The sequence below is a fragment of the Aquarana catesbeiana genome, linkage group LG01 (assembly GCF_042186555.1).
Source record: "Aquarana catesbeiana isolate 2022-GZ linkage group LG01, ASM4218655v1, whole genome shotgun sequence".
In the NCBI taxonomy this organism is placed as follows: Eukaryota; Metazoa; Chordata; class Amphibia; order Anura; family Ranidae; genus Aquarana; species Aquarana catesbeiana.
In genome coordinates, this window is record NC_133324.1 from 816554404 (window position 1) to 816575418 (window position 21015).

Below are 21015 nucleotides of genomic sequence, written 5' to 3' on the forward strand. Positions count from 1 at the left end.
TTGTTTGACCATGTTGTTTGGACACTGATTCTCAGTGGGAGGTTTGGTGTTCATTATAATCAGGTGGTGCAGTTTCAGTTACTGATAAGAAACAATGCAGTGTCTGTATCCTTTTAGAAATAATTAACCCTTAGGGAGTATATCACCAAAAATGAAATTTCTGTTGCAGATGATGCCTTAAAGCTGACCTGTATCTTAATGCAAATTTCTGATTAAATCTAAAAACTAATTACACAAGCAGGAAATTACATTTTTTGAAGGCATTCTGTACACAGATGGTGAACAGAACTCTTCTATGTTGCCATATTGCATTGAATTTTACAGATAATTACAGAACTGCAGATTGAAATGAAATGAAAAATTAGACTAGCATTAAAATATGGCGTGTGTAGTAATTGCATATTAAATTAAAATATGGCGTGTGTAGTAATTGCATGAAATTCCATGAAATTTGAGTTACCTTTTAAGGACTGAGGTTGGTAATTACTGGCCTCGATGAGACAAAAAAAAAAAAAACAATGTTTATGCTGAAATCTATTTGTTGATCACAGCTTTCATTCAACAGCATTTGGAAGAGTGACATCTATAGGATGGAAGAACATATCACACATTAAGTGACAAACATTTTAGTACATTGCAGCTATAAAGCACTTTTATGTGCAATGTATTTTTCTTTTAGGCACTGTTACTTTTGTTCTATTCATAAGTTGCAATATTTAATGTAAAACAATATAAGACTGCTATGCTCTAAGCAATGCAAACATCGCAGAATAAAACAAAATCTATTTTTTCCCCCAGATTATAGTAAATCTAATTGCATGAAGTATTTGTCTATTTGCTGTCAAAGTCCACTTCTGTAAGTAGAACATTCTCTTTCACTAAATACTTGAAGGGGAAAAGGGATTTCTTTGAAGTTTGTCTGGTCCTTCATGCCTATTTACATTCCTTTAGTCCTTACACAGGCTTTATTGACAGACAGCAGAACGGTTCCTAGTTATGACATGCAGATACCTGGGAAAGAACGCTCTCATTAGCCACAAATACTTTATTCATAAATCTGCTTTGCATTTCTGAAAATACCTGAGTAGAGTGAAATACATATATAAATAGGATGACTCAACATCTACTACTAGTAGAAGGCCTCCACTGAATAATCAAACCGTTGCTGTGTTCAGTGTCTGAGTTGCCAATCGCTAGCCCTGAGAACTGTCACATATAAAGTGTGGGGGGGGGGGCAATGTATGTACAGAATTTTTGTGGGGCATCAGTGGGAAATGGCGAGAGTGAGCAATGGTGCTCCAAAAGTGTTCAGACACTGGAAGGCACCTAGTACACCATTGAAAGCAGGGTTTCCTTTTTTCAGTTAGAAACAGTTTTGCTTTATATGTAACTTTCCATATGTTACTAATGATGTCATCATGTGATATCATACCTTACTATTTCTATAGATTCATTAATATTTTAATTAGTCATAATTAGATTTTTGTACATTTTTGTACTTTTTGTTTTATTGTAATGACCACCAAATTTTTCAACATTTTAATTTTTTTTTTTTAACATTTTTCACATAAAAAAAAATGTGAGTAATAGTACAACAATAATATAGCATTGAAAATGTATATGCAATAGTAATACATTTAATGCTTTTTAGACCTCACAATATCCATTTGGATGTTAAAAAGTCAGTAGTGGGGTTGACTACATTTCTGATTGTATTTTGTCATTGTCGGTGTGTTTCTTATGTTCTTTCAAAAGTTTGGCTTGCATGATGAACATAAATCTTTTCTTATACAATGAGTTAGACCATCCAAAACGAATATTTCAGCACTTGGAAGATGTCTCTCAAGAAACTATTAGGTGAAGTATTCAGAACTGGCTTACTCAGACCAGTAGATTCCACCTATAAATAATATATCACTTTTGGATGAAGTGGCCTATTAACTTTGTGTTTATGACTAAGTATTTGCCACCTGAGAACTTCTGTATTCAACAGTTCTCTACACAGTGGGATTGATTTACTAAAACTGGAGCGTGCAAAATCTGGTGCAGCCGTGCATGTTAGCCAATCAGATTCTAACTTCAGTTTGTTCAATTAAGCTTTGACAAAAAAAAAACTTGGAAGCTGACTTGTTTCTATGCAGAGCTGCACCAGATTTTGCGCTCTCCAGTTTTAGTAAATCAACCCCAGTGTGTATACAGCGCCTTGAGAAAGTATTCATACCCCCATGTCTTAGTGGGTTTGCAGTTCTGCCATTTTTTGATAATAGATCGAACAGTCCTTTGCGAGATGTTCAAAGCTTGGGGTATTTTTTTATAACCTTACCCTGCTTTAGGGCCCTTTCACACTGGGGCGGTTTGCAGGCGCTATTGAGCTAATAATAGCGCCTGTAAACCGACCCGAAAGTGCCGCTGCTTTGTGCACTGGCAGGATGGGAAAAAAGTCCTGCCAGCAGCATCTTTGGAGCGGGGAAGGAGTGATTTATTCACCACTCCTTCCCCGCTCCTGCCCATTGAAATCAATGGGACAGCGCGGCTATACCGCCGGCAAAGCGCCTCTGCGCCTCTTATCATTTTCCTTCCACTGCACAATTATGTGCCACTTTGTGTTGGTCTATCACATAATATCCCAATAAAATACATTTATGTTTTTTGGTTGTAACATGACAAAATGTGGAAAATTTCAAGGGGTGTGAATACTTTTTCAAGGCACTGTATGTGATCTCTGTTTTGTTCAGTGTTGTATGCCCCTTTGTCATTACAAGTGTTTAGGTCTAAACAGAGAGTGTCGATATTCTCTATCTTAGGATGTGCACACAGTTTTTTGGCCCATCTATTAGCAATATTGCTTACAAAAAAAAAAAAATATATATTGTTCTATAGAAACCACAGAAGTAGTTATTTTATAAGACTAAGCTCCCATTCACACGGCTTCGCACATATGTACTTTTTTAGTGCATTGCTGTGCTTCACACATAGGGCAGCTCATTAATTTCAATGGGCTGCCCTGTACGCAACAAATATGGCAAAAAAGCTCATGCACCTTTTTAATCTGCGAGCATTGCATGTTTCTTAACTGAGCATTTAGAGCGGTTTTTCGCACACACACTGCCATACGGTGAATGCTGCCTGAAGAGTACTTAGAAAGCAACAAAAGTTTTCACATCTTAAAAGTTTAAAGCTTTAAAGTGCAAAGCCTGTTTGACCCCTTTCACACTGAGCACCTGTGCCGTTAGTGGTAAAGCTCCACTTTTTGGGGTGCTTTAGCGATGTTTTAGCGGCGCTTTTCGGCCGCTAGCAGGGCGGTTTTTACCAAAACAAAATGGTAAAAAGTCATGTTTTGCATCGCTTTCAAAGCGCTATTAAGGCCATTCATTGCAATGGGCAGGGTGTTTTGGGAGTGCTTTTTACAGCGCTCCCAAGCCGCCCCAAAGATGCTGCTTGCAGGACTTACTGGTAATGTCCCGCAAGCACACCGCCCCAGTGTGAAAAGATGAATGGGAGGCGCATTTCAGGCTCTTTTTAAAGGCTATTTCTAGCGCTAAAGCGCCTGAAAACCGCTTCAGTGTGAAAGGGGTCTTAATGTGGCTATCCCCACCCCCTAAGGTCAAAACGCTGTGTTACAGAAATTAATCAACACTTTGGAAAAAAATCATAAAAAATACTTGCCTTACTCCCAGGATTCCGGTGGGCTTGGGGTGACATCAATGACTTCTTCTGAAGTCCCATGTATTCTGAGTAATTTTTTGCATTTTCTTTTTTTCATTTCTCTAATGCAGTGTTTTGTCAACAGGGGATAGGAGCAACCATATGTGCAGACCTTGCATTTTAGTGCAAGATCTGCTTTAACACAAAGGTAAACTAGAGTCCTGGGAACTGACCACATTCAGCAAAAAACCTGTACACATTTGTCCCAAATATTTTCCAGATGTGGAATGTCAGACTTACACACAGCCTGTTTACTTGAATTATAAGATGCTGAGGAACCAAAAAGAGTACAAGATAACGTATCTGCTTCGATTTCTGCTCTGACTCTGTAGTTCTAAAGCACAGAAGGCTTTTTATAGACACTCCGCTTTACTTTTCAGTAAATATATCTGGTTTGCTAGTATAGGGGGCATCTAGGTTTTTTTCACAGTTTTTTTTCACAAAAAAAACTAAATAAATAAGACTTTACTCTGTATCTCCAGAATAGAATCACTAATTATTATTACTATACAGGATTTTAATAGCGCTGACAGTTTACACAGGGCTTTACAACATAAGGGCAGGCGGTGCAATTACGATACGGTTTAATACAGTAGGAATCAGAGAGCCCTGCTCGTTAGAGCTTACAATCTAAGATAATTATGTATAAAGGAGCTTTAAAAGGCATTTTACATATTTTTTTTTACATATTTGTGACATCTTCACTGTAAGACATTGTAAAGATCTCCATGCATTGAGTAGGCTAATGTGTAGAGAAGTAAAACAGCTGATGCGGAGTTTTGGATGAGTAAGAATGTTATTTCAGTGGTCATGAGAAAGTACAGACCCTGCCTGTGAAGGCATTTGCACAAGTAAGACATGTTAGCTAGCTTGAAGTTCAATGAAAGCTTGAGTTCTGACAGCAGAAACGAGTTGAAGCATTTCAGAATGACCGATTTGTAGAGGCCTTTTGATCTGTTGTGTCCAGATGCTGTCTTATAAATCAGGATTCCTCAAGTTCAGTCCTCAAGGACAGAAAAGTAGTCCTGAGTTTAAATCTACACATACCTAAAAGAGATTTCCTAAGCTAATCAGAGTAAGCAGCATATTAATTACCAGGCCTGTTCACTCAAAAGATGTTGAGAACATTGCTTGATGGGTGCACCTGAGGCCTAATCAGTTACAGAAAGGAGCCTTGGAAAATATAAGGTCAATGCTTCCATGTTAATTAACTTTGACTTTAAATGTTAGCCTGATTATAGAAAAAGACTTGAAATACAATATGCAAATATAGAATATTGCAATTTTCTAGCACTTTTCCCCCTTATATGAAAATTAAATCATAGTCAAGCTGTCAGAAGCCTAAGGACCTCATGGGAAAACTTTTACATGATTTGTCAGCTTCAGTTATTTCAGCATGTTTTCAATCCTAGCAAGATATCGAACCTTCATTTTCTAATTTTCTTGTCAATTTCATATGTAACTGTACTGTGACGGATGACAAAGCGAGTTTAACAAGCCATCTACAAAATGGTTAGACTCTGTCTAAAAGATGTTTAAATGGGGAGCTTGGCCGATTCACCAGACACCCCCCCCCCCCCCCCTCCAGATCCCCCTAAATGCTCAGGCTGATAGAATCTGCACCGTTCAGTACATTTGTGGATAGATGGTTTGTAAGAGGGAGCACCTCCCTGATTGAATACTCTTCTGAATCAAGCTCCTTGTGAACTTGATGTTAAAGCCACATATGTTTTGCAAACAAGCAATGCACAAACTAATGATTAGTAAGTAAGAACTTTACCGACAGGAGATTGGATTAGGTAATAACAAGGTCCATGAAGTCCATGCAGGGCTGGAGAGCAAGGAAGGTGAGGTGATCAAATGGACAACTCCAGAGGTAGGCAAAGAAAAAACACAGTCACTGGTGGCTCCTCAACAATGTGTGGGAATCCCTCAAGAGCAAACACCACTTACCTGGTGCCTTTTCTGTTGTCTACGTTTTGCAAGCCTTCTGAGATTATTGACATACCCTTTAAAGTAAACCTGTGGCAATTTTCTATAAGATCTACAAATTGCTTCTGTTGATGGCAGACAAGCTCTCAGCTCATGCATGTTTACACACAGAGTTTTCCCCTCCATGGTCAATTAAAGTACATCCCAAATGCTCTCTTAGCAGAAAAGAAGGAGAGGCATGTCCCCTGTCTGGACATGGGGTGTGCTGCAAAAAAAAACAACAGAAAAAGCCATTATTCGCAACCTTTTCAGCAGGGCGACAGATGGCTCTGGAGGGGGACATCACTTTAAAAAAAGGAATAAATGCAAAGCTTAATTTTTCTTATGGTCTCAGGTTTGCTGAAATCCACATGCGGCTGCCCAGCACTTTCCCTTAGAAAATGACTTACAGTAATATCTACTAGCTGTAATGTTTTGTATATCTATGTAGCTTCATAAGTCGTATTTTTGTTACTTTGTGAACATAGCAAAACTTCTATGTACTGTTAACCTACTGCAGTGTTTGCATACATGAGTAATTTGGTGATGTGTACACAAGTGTTGTATTTGTGTAAGTTTTGTTAGTTTGTATGAGTCCAGAGCTTGCAATCAGTGTTCTACTTTTGGAAAGAGTAGAGTGCTTTATGTTAGCAGGTGAGAATTTCCTGAACATATGTTAGAAATCTTTTGTTCTCGATTTACTCTGACATGATAGGTTGAGCCATCATTCACAGAACAGTGTTCTATGCTTGTGAAAGAGAATGAGAACAATCATGTATACATATAGTCATGACTCTTCATACTCTATTATGTCCTTGATTGTATATTGTCCTGATCTTACAGATTGTGGAGGTGAAATACTAAAGAAAAGTGAAGTGAATTCATGTTCAATCGTGTGCTGTGGAGTTAAAATAAGGAAGACCCACTACATATGGCTGTATATTTGAAGCAAGCACATTTTTCATTTTACTTCATTTATCTTCAGTAAATTAGGCCTTCTTTACAAACTATGTTAAATAATTGATATATAATTTGCCCAATCTATCTTCTTGTATTGTAAGGGTGGCACAGTAAAATCCAGTTTTGAAAAGATGACTTAAAGTGGTTGCAAACCCTCACATATACCCAGTGAAGTGACTGCCATTAGGTGATACACTGAGATGAAATTAATCCTCTTACATAAGTTGTATCTGTTTATCTTCAGTCATCTCTACAGTCATTCAAAGTACAGAATTTATACAGCTTGTCTGAGCTTTTAGAAAGCTGGGGGTGGGGAGCTGAAGTCACACTTTGCAGAGCTCAGTGAGAGCTGATTGGAGGCAAGGGACATACCCCCCCCCCCACCCCCCACACGCAGCATACAGGAACAGAGTTGAGTCTGTCAATCACAGGCTGTGTGCTGGAGCTCCCTCCCCTGTCACTCCTTTGTGTCAGGAAAACTTGTTAGCAGTGACCAATGCAGATAACAAAGGAACAAAGCAGCAGACATAAATGACACTTAGTTCTCTGGATTAAATCAAGCAGATGCTATAGAAGAATATGTTTTGTTCATATTTCACAGGTTTGCAACATCTTTAATAAAGGCTGCATATGCCATAACTTTGAAAGAGGGGGAATGGTAGGCACAGAGGCTGATTATCTCTGTAAAAACAAATATTTATTAAAATAAGTTTAAAAAGAGACCAAGAAGTCCATCATCAGGGCAGGCTAGTTCAAAAGCTGAAGCTGGCTCTAGAATAATGGAAGATAAAACAAAAGGAGAACCCCCCTTTAAGTGCAGTAGGACTGGTCATTTTAATACACCCCAAATAAGAGCTACTCACATCGATACAATAAAAACATGCTCATCATAAATGAGGGTCCGGGACGCCAGGTGGAAGAGAAGCCCAGAGGATCCACAAGATGTCTTGCTGTGAGCGCCACAGGGACGAGGAGGAAGCCGGCCTGTATCTATCTCAATCCGGTGGATTGCAGCTTGGAGCGCAGCACTGTAAGCGGCATGCGGTGGGATGACATCAGCAGGACCAAGATGCAATGCAACACATTTCAGAGCATGCGCTGTGCTGTATTGGAGCATGCGCTCCTTTGTCAAACATGCTTGACAAAGGAGTATGTATGCTCCAATACAGCACGACGCATGCTCTGAAACGCGCTGCATTGCATCTTGGCCCTGCTGACTCGTTCCCGCCGCACACTGCTCCCAGTGTTGTGCTCCATGCTGCAATTCATTGGATCAATTGAGATATGGGCCTGCTTCATCCTCATCCCTGAGGCGCATAAATCAAGACATCTTGTGGTTCCTGTGGGCTTCTCTTCCACCTGGCATCCCAGACCCTCATTCATGATGAGTGTGTTTTTATTGTACCGATGTGAGTAGCTCTTATTTGGGGTGTATTAAAATTACCAGTCCTACTGCACTAAGAGGCGCTTCTCCTTTTGTTTTATATGCCATACCTGTGCTTGTTCATTACAGAAGAAGGAGTAGAGCCTCATAGGGGTATTGTAAACTCAGACAAACCTAGAAGAAGCGTAAACAATTGGTTTGAGGGAGAGATTCAGCATTTGGCAGGAGCAAGGTCTATTTCACTGTTAGAAATTGACTTAAAGTATAACTAAAAGCAAGATTTTTCTTTTTTTAGTATGGAATAAAAAGAGATTAGAACACCTGCCTGTTTTTTGGGGGTTTTGTGTCTGAGTCTCCATTAGAGAGATTCTAGGGGACACTAGTTCTGATGTTTTGATACCCTGGTGACAACCAGAAATTCTTTCACATTGGAAAGCTTTTCTTTCCTTTATTGTTTTGGTTATGGAAAAAGAAGTGAAGGGAAATCTCTCCAGTGGGACACAGATGGCAAACAAACTGACTTGGGTTATATCCTTCCCTTACTCTATCCAAAGTTAAAAAAAGAAAGTTTTCCTTTGATGTGCAGTTAGAGTTGGACAGGCTATGTTTTTTTTGTGATTTCTTTTTTTATTGATTTGGACAAACTGCATTTGTTATTACATAAAAAAAAATGTGTTTTCTTCCCTTTTTATGTTAGAACCATAATAAAGCTGATTGCAGCCAGTTTGATTCCTGACCGGTTGCTTGGACGAAATTCCTTGTTACCTGTTATCTACCCCATGAGATGACACAAGATGATGAAAGCAAGGCTGCTGTCATTGCAGTTTTCAGCTCAATCTTATTCTTAGAATAGATATACTACAAAAACAATGAAACATCATTTTTCAAACATCGATTTATATAATATCTTTAAGGCCCCTTTCACAAAGTGCAGGTCCGTTTCGACGGACTCCGCTTGCTCAGCAGGGGATCGCTCCATTGATCCCCGCTGAGCAGGTGGATGACAGGTCCATCTCCGCTCACTGTGCAGATAAGGATCTGTCAGAGTCCCGCTCTCCTCTATGGGAAGATCAGATGAAAATGAACCGCCTGTCCGTTTTCATCCGATCCCATCCCATCCCATCCGCCAGACGGATGCAAAATAGTACCACCATTGGTCTGAGTTTGGTGGACCGGATCAGATAGCGGATGATGTCATCGGACATGTCACTGCTAACATCCGCCACTCCATAGGGGTAAATGAATGGCCTGATTAGATCTGCTTGAAAAACAGACAGGTGGACCTGATTGAACAGCCCATGTGAAAGGGGCCTAACAGTGTTGACCAAAACACATTCCAGGTTTGTTTATTGATATAGAAGTCTTGGTTATGCTCAGCATACAGTTGGATGATGTATCTAGAACTCAAGTTCAATACTTTTACCACCACTTCAAAAAATGTAAACGATAAGTTCACCTTTTTGGGATGAATTTCAATTTTCATAATAAATAGAAGCATTTTCCAATGCCATTTCTGGCCCGGCCATCCCCAATGTGCTTTTCTCTCACCTACCTTATCCACAGGAGGTTTAAAGTCTTGTCAGTTTATTTGAATTTTTAAAATGATTTTCAGATTTCATCACTTCCTGTAGATCATCTCTCAGCATTCACTTCCTGTAGGCCATCTTTGCAGTTTGCCAAGCATTCAGAAACACACAGATGTGAAAGGAGCCTCACTGTTCTTGGGTAAACACACCAATTTCATTTTCAGGCCCCATTCACATCTATCGTAGTGGGAGCGCACAGCTTTTTTTCACAACATGCATAGAGAAGACAGTTGATTTCATTGCGTTGCCTTACATAAGGTAAAGTAGCTCTTGGGACATTTCGGTGTGTTGCAGTTTGCACGTTTTTTTTTTTTTCTGTGCTTTTTGTTGTGTTTGTCACCTGTTTTTTTAACTAGTTAATTTTAGGTATGTAAAGATGGCCATACACTATACAATCTGATTGTACAATCTCTGTACAATCTGCTTTAGATTTACCAAAACTGTGTAATATGAGGACACACCATCTATCCAATCATTCTGTATCCAGAAGGCCCTTGCACTACGTAGTTGATGATAGATCTAAAGGAGATTGTACAGGCAAACCCCACTTTTAAGTACACAATGGGGTTTATTTACTAAAGCTGGAAAGTGCAAAATCAGGCTCACTTCTGCATAGAAACCAATGAGTTTCCAGGTTTTATTACCAAACCTTAATTGAACAAGCTGGGGTTAGAAGCCCTTTGGTTTCTCTGCAAACGTAAGCCTGATTTTGCACTTTCCAGCTTTAGTAAATAAACCCCATTGTGTGCTTAAAAGTGGGGTATGCCTGTACAATCAGATATAGTGTATTGTGAGCTGTACAGACTTTCAGGGACACACTTCTGTTGTCAAAACTACAGTTCTGATCCACATAGGCTGTTATGTTCTCCTGCACATTCTGCCAAATGAACCATCTATGCAAAATGGAGGTAAGAAAAAAAAATGTTGCCTGAATTTTTAGTGAGAATGGTGACCACTGTATTAGACTTGCTTTCACCTGTGCAGGTGGGTGTGAGCAATATCCCGGAATGGGGAAGGCAGTGGCATGGTGTGTGTTAATCAGGTCAGCTGGTGAACTACTTCCTGTGTCACGCTGGTTTTCCCAACCTAAGAGCCATCCAGGAAGTAATGGAGAAGGTCTCCGTAGATCAGACTGATGCCTAGGTAAGGGCTGCTGGTGTGAAATATTATACAACACGTTATCCTTTTTGCAAAAGAGGCACATTATTGCTATATTGGTACATAGGGAAGCTGGAATTTAGAAAAAAAAGTGAACTCAGCCTTTAACTGCTTCACCACCGCCCACCGCACATATACTGCAGCAGGGTGGCCGCTCTGCACCAGATCACGTACCTAGTACCTGATCTGACACTTCCGGGTCCAGGGCCCGCATGCACACCATCAGCAACCTGCTCCCGCTGTGATCACACAAACCGGGAGCCTAGCAGCAGGTACTGCGTACTCAATGTCCGCCTGTACCCGCCGATTGTTTAGTACACAGGCAGAACAACGATCTGTCTATGTAAACAAGGCAGACTGTCATTCTAAAAGTAGAGAAGACATTGATCCCGTGTTTTTGATAAGCAGGGACACAGATCTATGCCTTCCCTTAGTAAAAGCACCTCCCTCACAGTAACCAAACACTGGCTAGGAACACATTTAACCCTTTGATCGCCCCTGATGTTAACCCTTACTTGCCAGTGTCATTAGTACAGTGCATATTTTTTAGCACCGATCACTGTATTAGTGTCACTGGTCCCAAAAAGTGTCAAAAGTGTCAGTTAGTGTCCGATTTGTCCACCGCAATATCACAGTCCCGCTATAAGTCGCTGATCACAACCATTACTAGTAAAAAAAATAAAATATTAAAATGAAAAAAAAAAATATCCCACAGTTTTTAGATGCTATAATTTTTGTGCAAACTAATCTATATTATAATATCGTGTGCATTCAGCCAGAAACAAGGAACAACCCCTAGTGAAAACTCTATGTATTGTCTGTGTTGCCGCTAATCCAAATTTTCCAGTACATTTTGCATTTGCACTTATTTAAACAATGTACTCTTTCCCTTTTCTCTAGATCCCTGGCTAAATAACCCCCCCTCCAAACACAAACACATACACCCAGATTTGTACTTACCTTAGTATAACAACTGCATCCACTTCAGTGGATGAATTGTACATGGCGGCTTTTCTGTTCCCATTAAAACTTTTTATGGGTCCCTGTGATTTCTAGTTATTCCACTGTTTCTACTGTAACTTTTCAGGGCACTTTTGAATCTGATTGGATGCTGAAAACAATGCCAATTGTTCATAGCGCTGCCGCCTTTCTTCATAATATTAAGAGAAGATTGTGCCACCATTTTTGGCACTATATACCAATTTATAAACAAACTTAGCAGCTTGCCCTTTTTCTTATTATCTATGTCCATGTTAAAAATGGTAGTACATATTTCATATGTGATATGCTAATAACAAGATAACGTGTGTATTCAGCCAGAAACAAGGAACAACCCCTAGTGAAAACTCTATGTATTGTCTGTGTTGCCGCTCATCCAAATTTTCCAGTACATTTTGCATTTGCACTTATCCTACCCCTAAACTTATAAATTATTGAATCTGTTTTTAACAGCGCATTTTAAAATTCTATACAGCTCCTCAACCTAATAATGAATGCACTGCAGTGTGCACCCTAACATAAGACCGGGAGACTGATCTGAAAATGTATATTTTAACCTGATGGGAAGGAAACTGATACTGTCCTTTTAAAATGCTTTGCTGTATCTGTACTAGGTAGATGGTTCAGAAAGACCAGGTGGAGATAAGGCATGTTCAAAATTGTTGGAACAACAGATTCTAAGATGTGAGCTAAAAGAACCTTAATTTAATTACTAATGCTTTTAATGTCTAATGATAAATGGTTCAAATTTGGTTAAATCATTATATGGTAACACATGTTCAATAAACCATATCAGTCAGAAACCAACTTTCAGTGGACTCTCGAAAGATAATTTTTTTGGATTTGTTGCTTAGTGTATTGTGTTTTGCTCCTTGTGTATCATACATAAAGCATGTGTGGGGTTAGCTAGTATGACAAAGTGGAATGTGTTAAGAATAATGTCCCACAACTACCTGTTATATCTGTGTAGCGCTACTCCCCCCTCCTCCCCATGAGTGCCGCTGGATATAAGCTGAACTTAGCGACTTTCTGTATTGGCAAAACAAACAGTGGGTGCAGTAAGGTGTACGTCAGCCAAACCCTGGGACAGCACCCAAAGCTGGTTGAGTTGAACACTCGGCAATGAGGTACATACAGGAAAATAATCAGACAGCAACAGATGATAACAGTTAAATATGCAGAAATAGTAAACAGTGGATAATAGGATGGGCCCGGACAACTCAATTATACTAAGGTGGTGACTAGGGGAAGACACTGGCCTGTAGGGAATTCTACTCCTATTGGGAATGGATTCAGGTAGTATTCAGGTCAACTCACACATTGCATGATGGAATACAAGTAGTCCAAGTGTCAGGCCTGATGTAGTCTTCACCGGCACTTTGGAGCTCAAAGTGTAGTAAAAAAGGGAAATGCTGAAAGAAAAAATAGAGAGTTCTAGCATTCAGCAGATAAGCAGTGAGTATGATAATTGGGACAACCTCCTCTGAAGTCCAGATTATGATGTCTGCATGTAGTATCCATGTGTTGTATGTTGTTGACAACAAGGCAGCTTGGGCTTTAGCCCGCTCACCAAATCCTGAAGGCAGTCAGCACACAGCCAGTGATACAGAGGGGTTGATTTACTAAAGGCAAATCCACTTTGCACTACAAGTGCACTGAAAGTGCACTTGGAAGCACACTTCAGCGGTGCGATTTCTCACAGGCGGTACAACGATGGCTCCCAGGCTCTTGGCAGGCCACATACACAGCGGCTGGGCAGCAGCTTGGGTGCTTACAGATCAGTCCCAGGCCTGCCGGAAACCACTTTTATAGCCTCTCCCATAATTCCCCTTCTTGGTGGGCGGCTTGTTAGGAAATGTAGTCTGAGGGAGACTCAGCAATCCAGTTATGGCTGAACACAGGACTACAAATCTCACGGTCTATTTCTTCTTGGCTCAGCAGTATGATGCAAACAGTCTGCATGCAGCACTAGAGGGAAGCAGGAGCAGCCTGCTGTAATGAAGATAACATCTGCTGTATTCATACTACAGTAGCCTGCATCTGGCTATATCTGAATGGAAATCTATATGTAAACAGGTTATGGTGAGGCTGGCAAAATGAACCAAAAAGCCCTTCATTGAAACAGAGCAGAACTTTCTTAATGCTGAAGGTGTTTACTTGTGTCATTCTTCACATATCCAAAAATAAAGTTATTATCCCTCATATTGGGATAGTGTGCAAGCAATGAAAATCATTGCTAATCAGCCAATTGGGCATCCAGAACTGTTGTAAGGTACAGATTCATTATAATATTACAGATTAATCTATTCCAAACTGTTTCAGACTTGTTGGCTATCATTAGTGCAGTGCATAGCAAGCAATGAATTCAATGGGTTAGGAATTAGTAGGAATTTGGGGACCAACAAAAAAGGTCTAACTTGACAGGCTGCATTTTTGCTAAGCTTTCAGGAGTTCTGGATGCACAGTTGATCCTGAAGCATAAAGGGGCAACTTGCATAAAGGAATAGACACAGTCTTTTCCAAAACTAAACAATATTCTTCTTGGGATGTGGGATGGAAAGAGAAGTTCTGTTGTGCAAAGGTGCACACTACTTCAGTGAAGAACCTTTTGGTTCCTTTTGGCTCACCTATCAAAACAAAAAATGCCTAATAATAGATTTGGGAGAGATACACTTTATTTTTTTCTGTTTAATGATGATAGCATAAAAGGTGCTGCCAGCCTTGAAAACACATGATTTTGCAAATGCACCATTTGAAATTAAAAGAAAGATCCACTTAACTCACTCAAGAAGCTTTTTAAAAGGGTCAAAGCCCTCTCTCCCCAGGAAATGTGGTATACAATAGAGTTATGTTGGGAGAAAGACTTTCTAATTAACGTGCATAAAGCAAAGTAGAAAGAATAGTTCCTTCTGCAAGCTGTTTCTGTGTGCTTGTTGGTTTTAGTAAAGTAACTTTTTTTCATTTGCTGAGTCGAGTGGTCTTATAATTAAGTCCAGGTGGAGGCCAAGGTATCTCAAACGATTAACAATGAAATCTTACAATAGGAATGCTTGGCCTGAAATATCCTCAACATTTCACGTAGATGAGATTTATTGCTGAAATCTGTGCTGAAAGCTAGCCCATAGTATTGGAAAATACCATTTCAGTTGAATCACTGGCAAAATTCTAATACGGAACTGCAGAAACAGGCAAAATTTTTACACTTTACAACACGTCATGCTAAAATAGAAAGAATAAAATACATATTGTGCATATGTGGACAGTAAATAACTTTATAAAAGCAACTGAAATCTGAGGCGTCTTTTTTCAAGATTCACACCACTTTCACTCAAGATTCACACATTTTTCTGATTGGATTTGTTTGGGAAATGTGTGAATCCTGGGTGAAAGCTATGTAAATCCCCTTCCAATCATCCCTGTCCTTGGTCTGGTGAGATATTGGCTGGGCAACCTCCTTGGGTCATTCACAGTTAGTTCCCCAGAACTCTCATCACATTACCATTAAATGAATCAAGCAAAGTGTATGTATGGCCACCGAAAATACTTTGTCAAGTGGCTGTGTGGCACAGCTGTGTGACACAGTGAAGCCTGCACAGCCCAAATCTAACTGGGTTCCAGACAAGCAAGTGATGAGTATAATATTCGGGGGGGGGGGGGGGATGGAGATTGCTAAAGAAGAATTATAACTTTTTTTTTACATTTTCTGATTCTCCATGAGACAACATACATGTAGTATTTTGTCCCATCTCCCAAGATGCCCTGTAACACTAGCTACATTGGACAGCCCCCCCCCCCTTACCCTTCTCGGGCATACAGCTGCCTGACACTGCTGCTAGCATGGAGATGGCTGCTTTGAGAGTGAGCACCTGTCTCCATCTTCCAGCACTTCACCAAGGAAAGTGATGTCAGAAGGAATGCAGAGGGATGGGTGCCTGACATGCTTAACTTCCCTCTGCATTCCTCCTGCCAGTGCTTGGCAGCATGCAAGTGTTGGAAGCCAGGGACAGGTGCTTGCTAGTAAAGCAGCAATTTTCTTGCTAGCAGTGGTGTTAAGTAACTGTGTGCCAAAGGGTGTTATGTTCCTGTGTAGAAGGGTCTGTGCGTTGTCCTGTGTCACATGATTAGTCCCAGTTTTTGAAATGCAATAAAAGTGCTTGGAAAAGCAGCAAATGATGATGTGAGTATGTACAGAGATCCCCATTGCTCCCAGTTTAAATATAGTTTTTTGATGACGGTTGGAGCCCATATGCTTTGTAAAGCTTTGGTGGGAAAAAAGCCTTTATTCGTACGTCTACATCTCACCTGGAAGTCAGACCTCACTAATAAGTTAGAGCTTTCCACTGGTTCTTATTTACATGTAAGCTGGCTGATACTTAAGACTCTCTCTCTCTCTCACCTACTCTGTCTTCTGAGTGAGCCTGCTGCTGGGTGAAAACGCTGACTGCTGACAGAACACTAAAAGAGCTGTCTTTTTGTTTTTGGAAACCCATTGGGGGTACCCTGTTAGTTAAGAACTGACTTGAGTTTAGGGGCTTGGACATGCAGATGTTTTGTTTGTTTAATGCTATTAAATTCCTGTACAGAGCCCTCCTACACCAAAACAGTTTTTCTCTGCTGCCTTGTTGAATAAAAATACAAGCCAAACCTGCTTGGACTGTTTCTGGGTGTCCCTGTCTGGTGCATGGTTTACCATTGACAATACCAATTGAGCCTAGTATTGTCAATACAATATATACAGTATCTCACAAAAGTGAGTACACCCCTCACATTTTTATAAAAATTTTATAATATCTTTTCATGTGACAACACTGAAGAAATTACACTTCTACAATGTAAAGTGGTGATTGTACAGCTTGTATAACAGTGTAAATTTGCTGTCCCCTCAAAATAACTCAACACGCAGCCATTAATGTCTAAACCGCTGGCAACAAAAGTGAGTATAGCCCTAACTGAAAATGTCCAAATTGGGCCCAATTAGCCATTTTCCCTCCCCAAGGTCACATGACTCGTTAGTGTTACAAGGTCTCAGGTGTGAATGGGGAACAGGTGTGTTTAAATTTGGTGTTTTCGCTCTCACATTCTCATACTGGTCACTGGAAGTTCAACATGGCAAAGAACTCTCTGAGGATCTCAAAAAAAGAATTGTTGCTCTACATAAAGATGGCATAGACTATAAGAAGATTGCCAAGACCCTGAAACTGAGCTACAGCACGGTGACCAAGACCATACAGCAGTTTAATAGGACAGGTTCCACTCAGAACAGGCCTCGCCATGGTTGACCAAAGAAGTTGAGTGCACGTGCTCAGCGTCATATCCAGAGGTTGTCTTTAGGAAATAGACATTTGAGTGCTGCCAGCATTGCTGCAGAGGTTGAAGGGGTGGGGGTCAGCCTATCAGTGCTTAAACCATACACCGCACACTGCATCAAATTGGTCTGCATGGCTGTCGTCCCAGAAGGAAGCCTCTTCTAAAGATGATGCACAAGCAAGCCCGCAAACAGTTTACTGAAGACAAGCAGACTAAAGACATGGATTACTGGAACCATGTCCTGTGGTCTGATGAGACCAAGATAAACTTATTTGGTTCAGATGGTGTCAAGCATGTGTGGCGGCAACCAGGTGAGGAGTACAAAGACAAGTGTGTCTTGCCTACAATCTAGCATGGTGGTGGGAGTGTCATGGTCTGGGGCTGCATGAGTGCTGCCGGCACTGGGGAGCTACAGTTCATTGAAGGAACCATGAATGCCAACATGTACTGTGAGATACTGAAGCAGAGCATGATCTCCTCCCTTTGGAGACTGGGCTGCAGGGCAGTATTCCAACATGATAACGAACACAAACACACCTCCAAAACGACCACTGCCTTGTTAAAGAAGCTGAGGGTAAAGGTGATGGACTGGCCAAGCATGTCTCCAGACCTAAACGCTATTGAGCATCTGTGGGGCATCCTCAAATGGAAGGTGGAGGAGCGCAAGGTCTCTAACATCCACCAGCTCTGTAATGTCGTCATGAAAGTATGGAAGAGGACTCCAGTGGCAACCTGTGAAGCTCTGGTGAACTCCATCCCCAAGAGGGTTAAGGCAGTGCTGGAAAAGAATGGTGGCCACACAAAATATTGACACTTTGGCCCAATTTGGACATTTTCACTTAGGGGTGTACTCATTTTTGTTGCCAGCAGATTAGACATGGTTGTGTGTTGCGTTATTTTGAGGGGACAGCAAATGTACACTGTTATACCAGCTGTACACTCCTTACTTTACATTGTAGCAAAGTGTAATTTCTTCATTGTTGTCACATGAAAAGATAAAATACAATATTTACAAAAATGTGAGGGGTGTACTTACCTCACTTTTGTGAGATACTACTGTATGTGTTTGTGTGTATATATATATATATATATATATATATATATATATATATATATAGGGAAAATCTAACTCAGAACTGTGTTTCAGCTTTACATAGCATTCAAGGGAAAAACACAAAAAGGCCAAAATAACACAAAGCCTCCTGGCCCCTTCTCTTTGTAATACCTCTGCTCAGGCTTTTTGCCTTCGTTATCAAGACTGACTAACAGCACACCTGTGCTCACGTACAACAGTTGCAGCTTTCTCAGTTCTCTTTGGTTGCAGCTCTTTGTTGCATGGGCCCCTCTCTCAGCCCTCCCAGCTCTGCAGGCTCTCTCAGTTCTGTCAGGACTCTAGGTTCCTTCAGTCCTCTAGACAAGGTACTTCCTGTCTACAACGTGGAGCATTGGCTCCTAGGTGGAGCACACCTGTTTCCTGGGCCCATAGCTATGGCCAAGCCTGTAAATACAAAGGCTGTGCACACCTCTACATGCATCCTGCTGGTCTCCAGCAAGACCTAGACACTGGGTTAGAGGCTTCTTCCCTCCCAAAGCTTTTTGATGCCTCCAAACTCTGAAACCCAATCTGGAAATTACAAAACCTGGAGAAAACAGAAAAGCCAGTTTTTTCCACTCAAAAGTATTATTCTGTAGCACCACATCCTGCACTCACGTGAACACTGTATTACTTTTGCCTTTTGCCTTCTTTGCACTGTCACTATATACACTGTATATATTTATTTTTTCCTATTATGCTGCCATGTATATGTTTAGTCTTTGGATTTGCTCATTTTTGTGCAGGTAATAGTTAAGCTTCTGCTTCTGCCACTGGGAAGAGTAGACATGCTGAATCTTCATTCCTTCATCATTACTGACTATGCCCAAAAATATCATAGAGAAAGCAAAATATAAGTTATAATTATATTACTAAATTGGGTATAAGATTTTGTGACATGTATTGTAATAAATCTATACATTAAAAATATATTGCATCTTTTATGATTTAAACACAATCTTAATAATTGTGCAGAGTGAGAGTCCAGTGCATTTACATTAATGTGTCTTGCATCCTTTGAAACATATTCCAGATGTACTAAGAGTGGCAAACTTGGCAGCTTGTCAGCATTTTGCCTGCAGTATGAGCTACCCTGTGTCTGCAGTGAAGACTGCATTGCCTGATTCCTGAAGGATAAGCTCTCTGTCTAGGAGGACTGCAGGAGCTGATCGCAGCTGTGAACTTGGTGCAGTGACATGGACTGATGCAATTTTTTTGGAAGTTCACATAAAATGGAGAAGCTATTAAAAAATCCACTCAGGAGATCGCTGAGTGATCATATTAGGAATTCCACTGCTAAAGCTCTGGATGTTATCTGGAAAAATGCAAGAGAAAAACGACTGGCAGGTGAGAGGATTTAAAACCCCTGTAAGCACCAGTAATCCAGTTTGTTTATAATAATTTAGGTGTGCTAAGTAAGCATTTCCATGGCCCGAGAGCAGGTGTTTTTCATGGTGCAGTCTGTGTATAGGTAGAATTTGGTTCAGTTTGATAAGCAGTGCATAGCTTATATAGGAGTGGTTTTATTTTGAGATGATTTATAAAGCCTTATTGTACCCTTGTGAGGAGGGATACTGTAGTGATTTACAACTCGCAATAACTCGAATCTGTTTTATTGCCAAGGAGTGTGTGTCATTTGGCATACATGAGCTATGTAGTGAGAAATTGATGGCATTTCCTCTGGCAGCTCCCCAGTGCTTTCAATTCCAGGGTACTGTTGACTTTGCCAAGGCCAGGCTTTTACTATTTAAATGTATGACCTCAGCATCTGCAAGATGAGGGATGAATCTAAAGATGAACAATGGGCTAAGAGCTCTAGCAATGATACAGTTTAATTTTGTATATTTTGTACCTTATCATTGTTTTCTAATATAAGATAGTTTTTATTTAGAAATAAACACAGAGGGGTTGGTTTGCTAAAGGCAAATAGACAGTTCGCCTTGCAAGGGAATGTTTCCTTAACTATGTGAATGCGGTATAAATGAACTTTGTAAAAAATAGCCAATCACTTGCAAGGGAAAAAAACAGTATGTTTAGTTACACATAATTGAATGATGGAAGTCAACAGAACTTCACCTCATTTACTAAGCTAAGTGAAAATTCTGTTGTAAAGTAGACAGCCTATTTACCTTTAGTAAATCAACTCCTGTATGTTTACATGAATGTAACTACTGCAGTGTGCAAATGCTGAGATTTATGCCATTGGTACTGTGTTCTCTAAAAGGTTAAACTGCTTTGTCTTCCTTTTTTATCTTAGATATTTTGAATGCATTTTTATAACACCGTGCCCCATTTGCATCTTTTGTTAGTGATTATTCTAATACAATGTTACTAAGTCACTGGGCCAGCACTGGCATTTTATTTATTTTTTGCAATTTTTTATTTTTTTTTTGCTTTGCAATGTGATATTGCTCACTTCTGCTTTGCCTTATCGGTTGCCTGCTCTCATTATATCTTTCTTGATGAGGAAGCATGAATTTTAAGTTTCAATGATTTTAAGGATTTAATAAATTAACAGTTATTTAAGATGATAAAGTAAAGTTAATGTACATAGAGAAAACTTGAGCAAAAAATATACTAACCCAATATGTTTCGGAGTTTATTACAAGCTTAAAGTACTGAGACTGTGAACCTAAGAAGGGAAAAGAGGGTATGTAATACTGAAAAAGTAAAAATTCTTTCATAATGAGCTTTCAGTCTTGGGGGTAGCTGTGGATTCATGTTCCCATCAGGTCTAGACTGAGGCCAGGTTGACACCAGTGTGCAGTTTAGGTACAGCGAGATTGTATCTGCATTTTTACATACGGTTTTAGGTGCATTCCGATTTACTTCCATTGCATACAGTCTGTGAG

General features: G+C 40.1%; 1 protein-coding gene across 2 annotated transcripts in view; it reads left to right on the top strand.

Moving 5' to 3' along the window:
* The window catches only part of DLC1 (DLC1 Rho GTPase activating protein), a 602554-nt gene that overhangs the window by 315325 nt on the left and 266214 nt on the right, over nt 1-21015 (top strand). The window contains exon 1 of one of the 2 annotated variants that reach the window (XM_073608306.1): nt 19274-19510. The exons of the other annotated variant lie outside the window; for it this stretch is intronic. Within the exon in view, the coding sequence (XP_073464407.1) occupies nt 19396-19510 (115 nt within the window). The 5' untranslated portion in view covers nt 19274-19395. Of the gene's footprint in view, nt 1-19273; nt 19511-21015 lie in introns of those variants that run through there. 2 annotated transcript variants of the gene reach the window in all.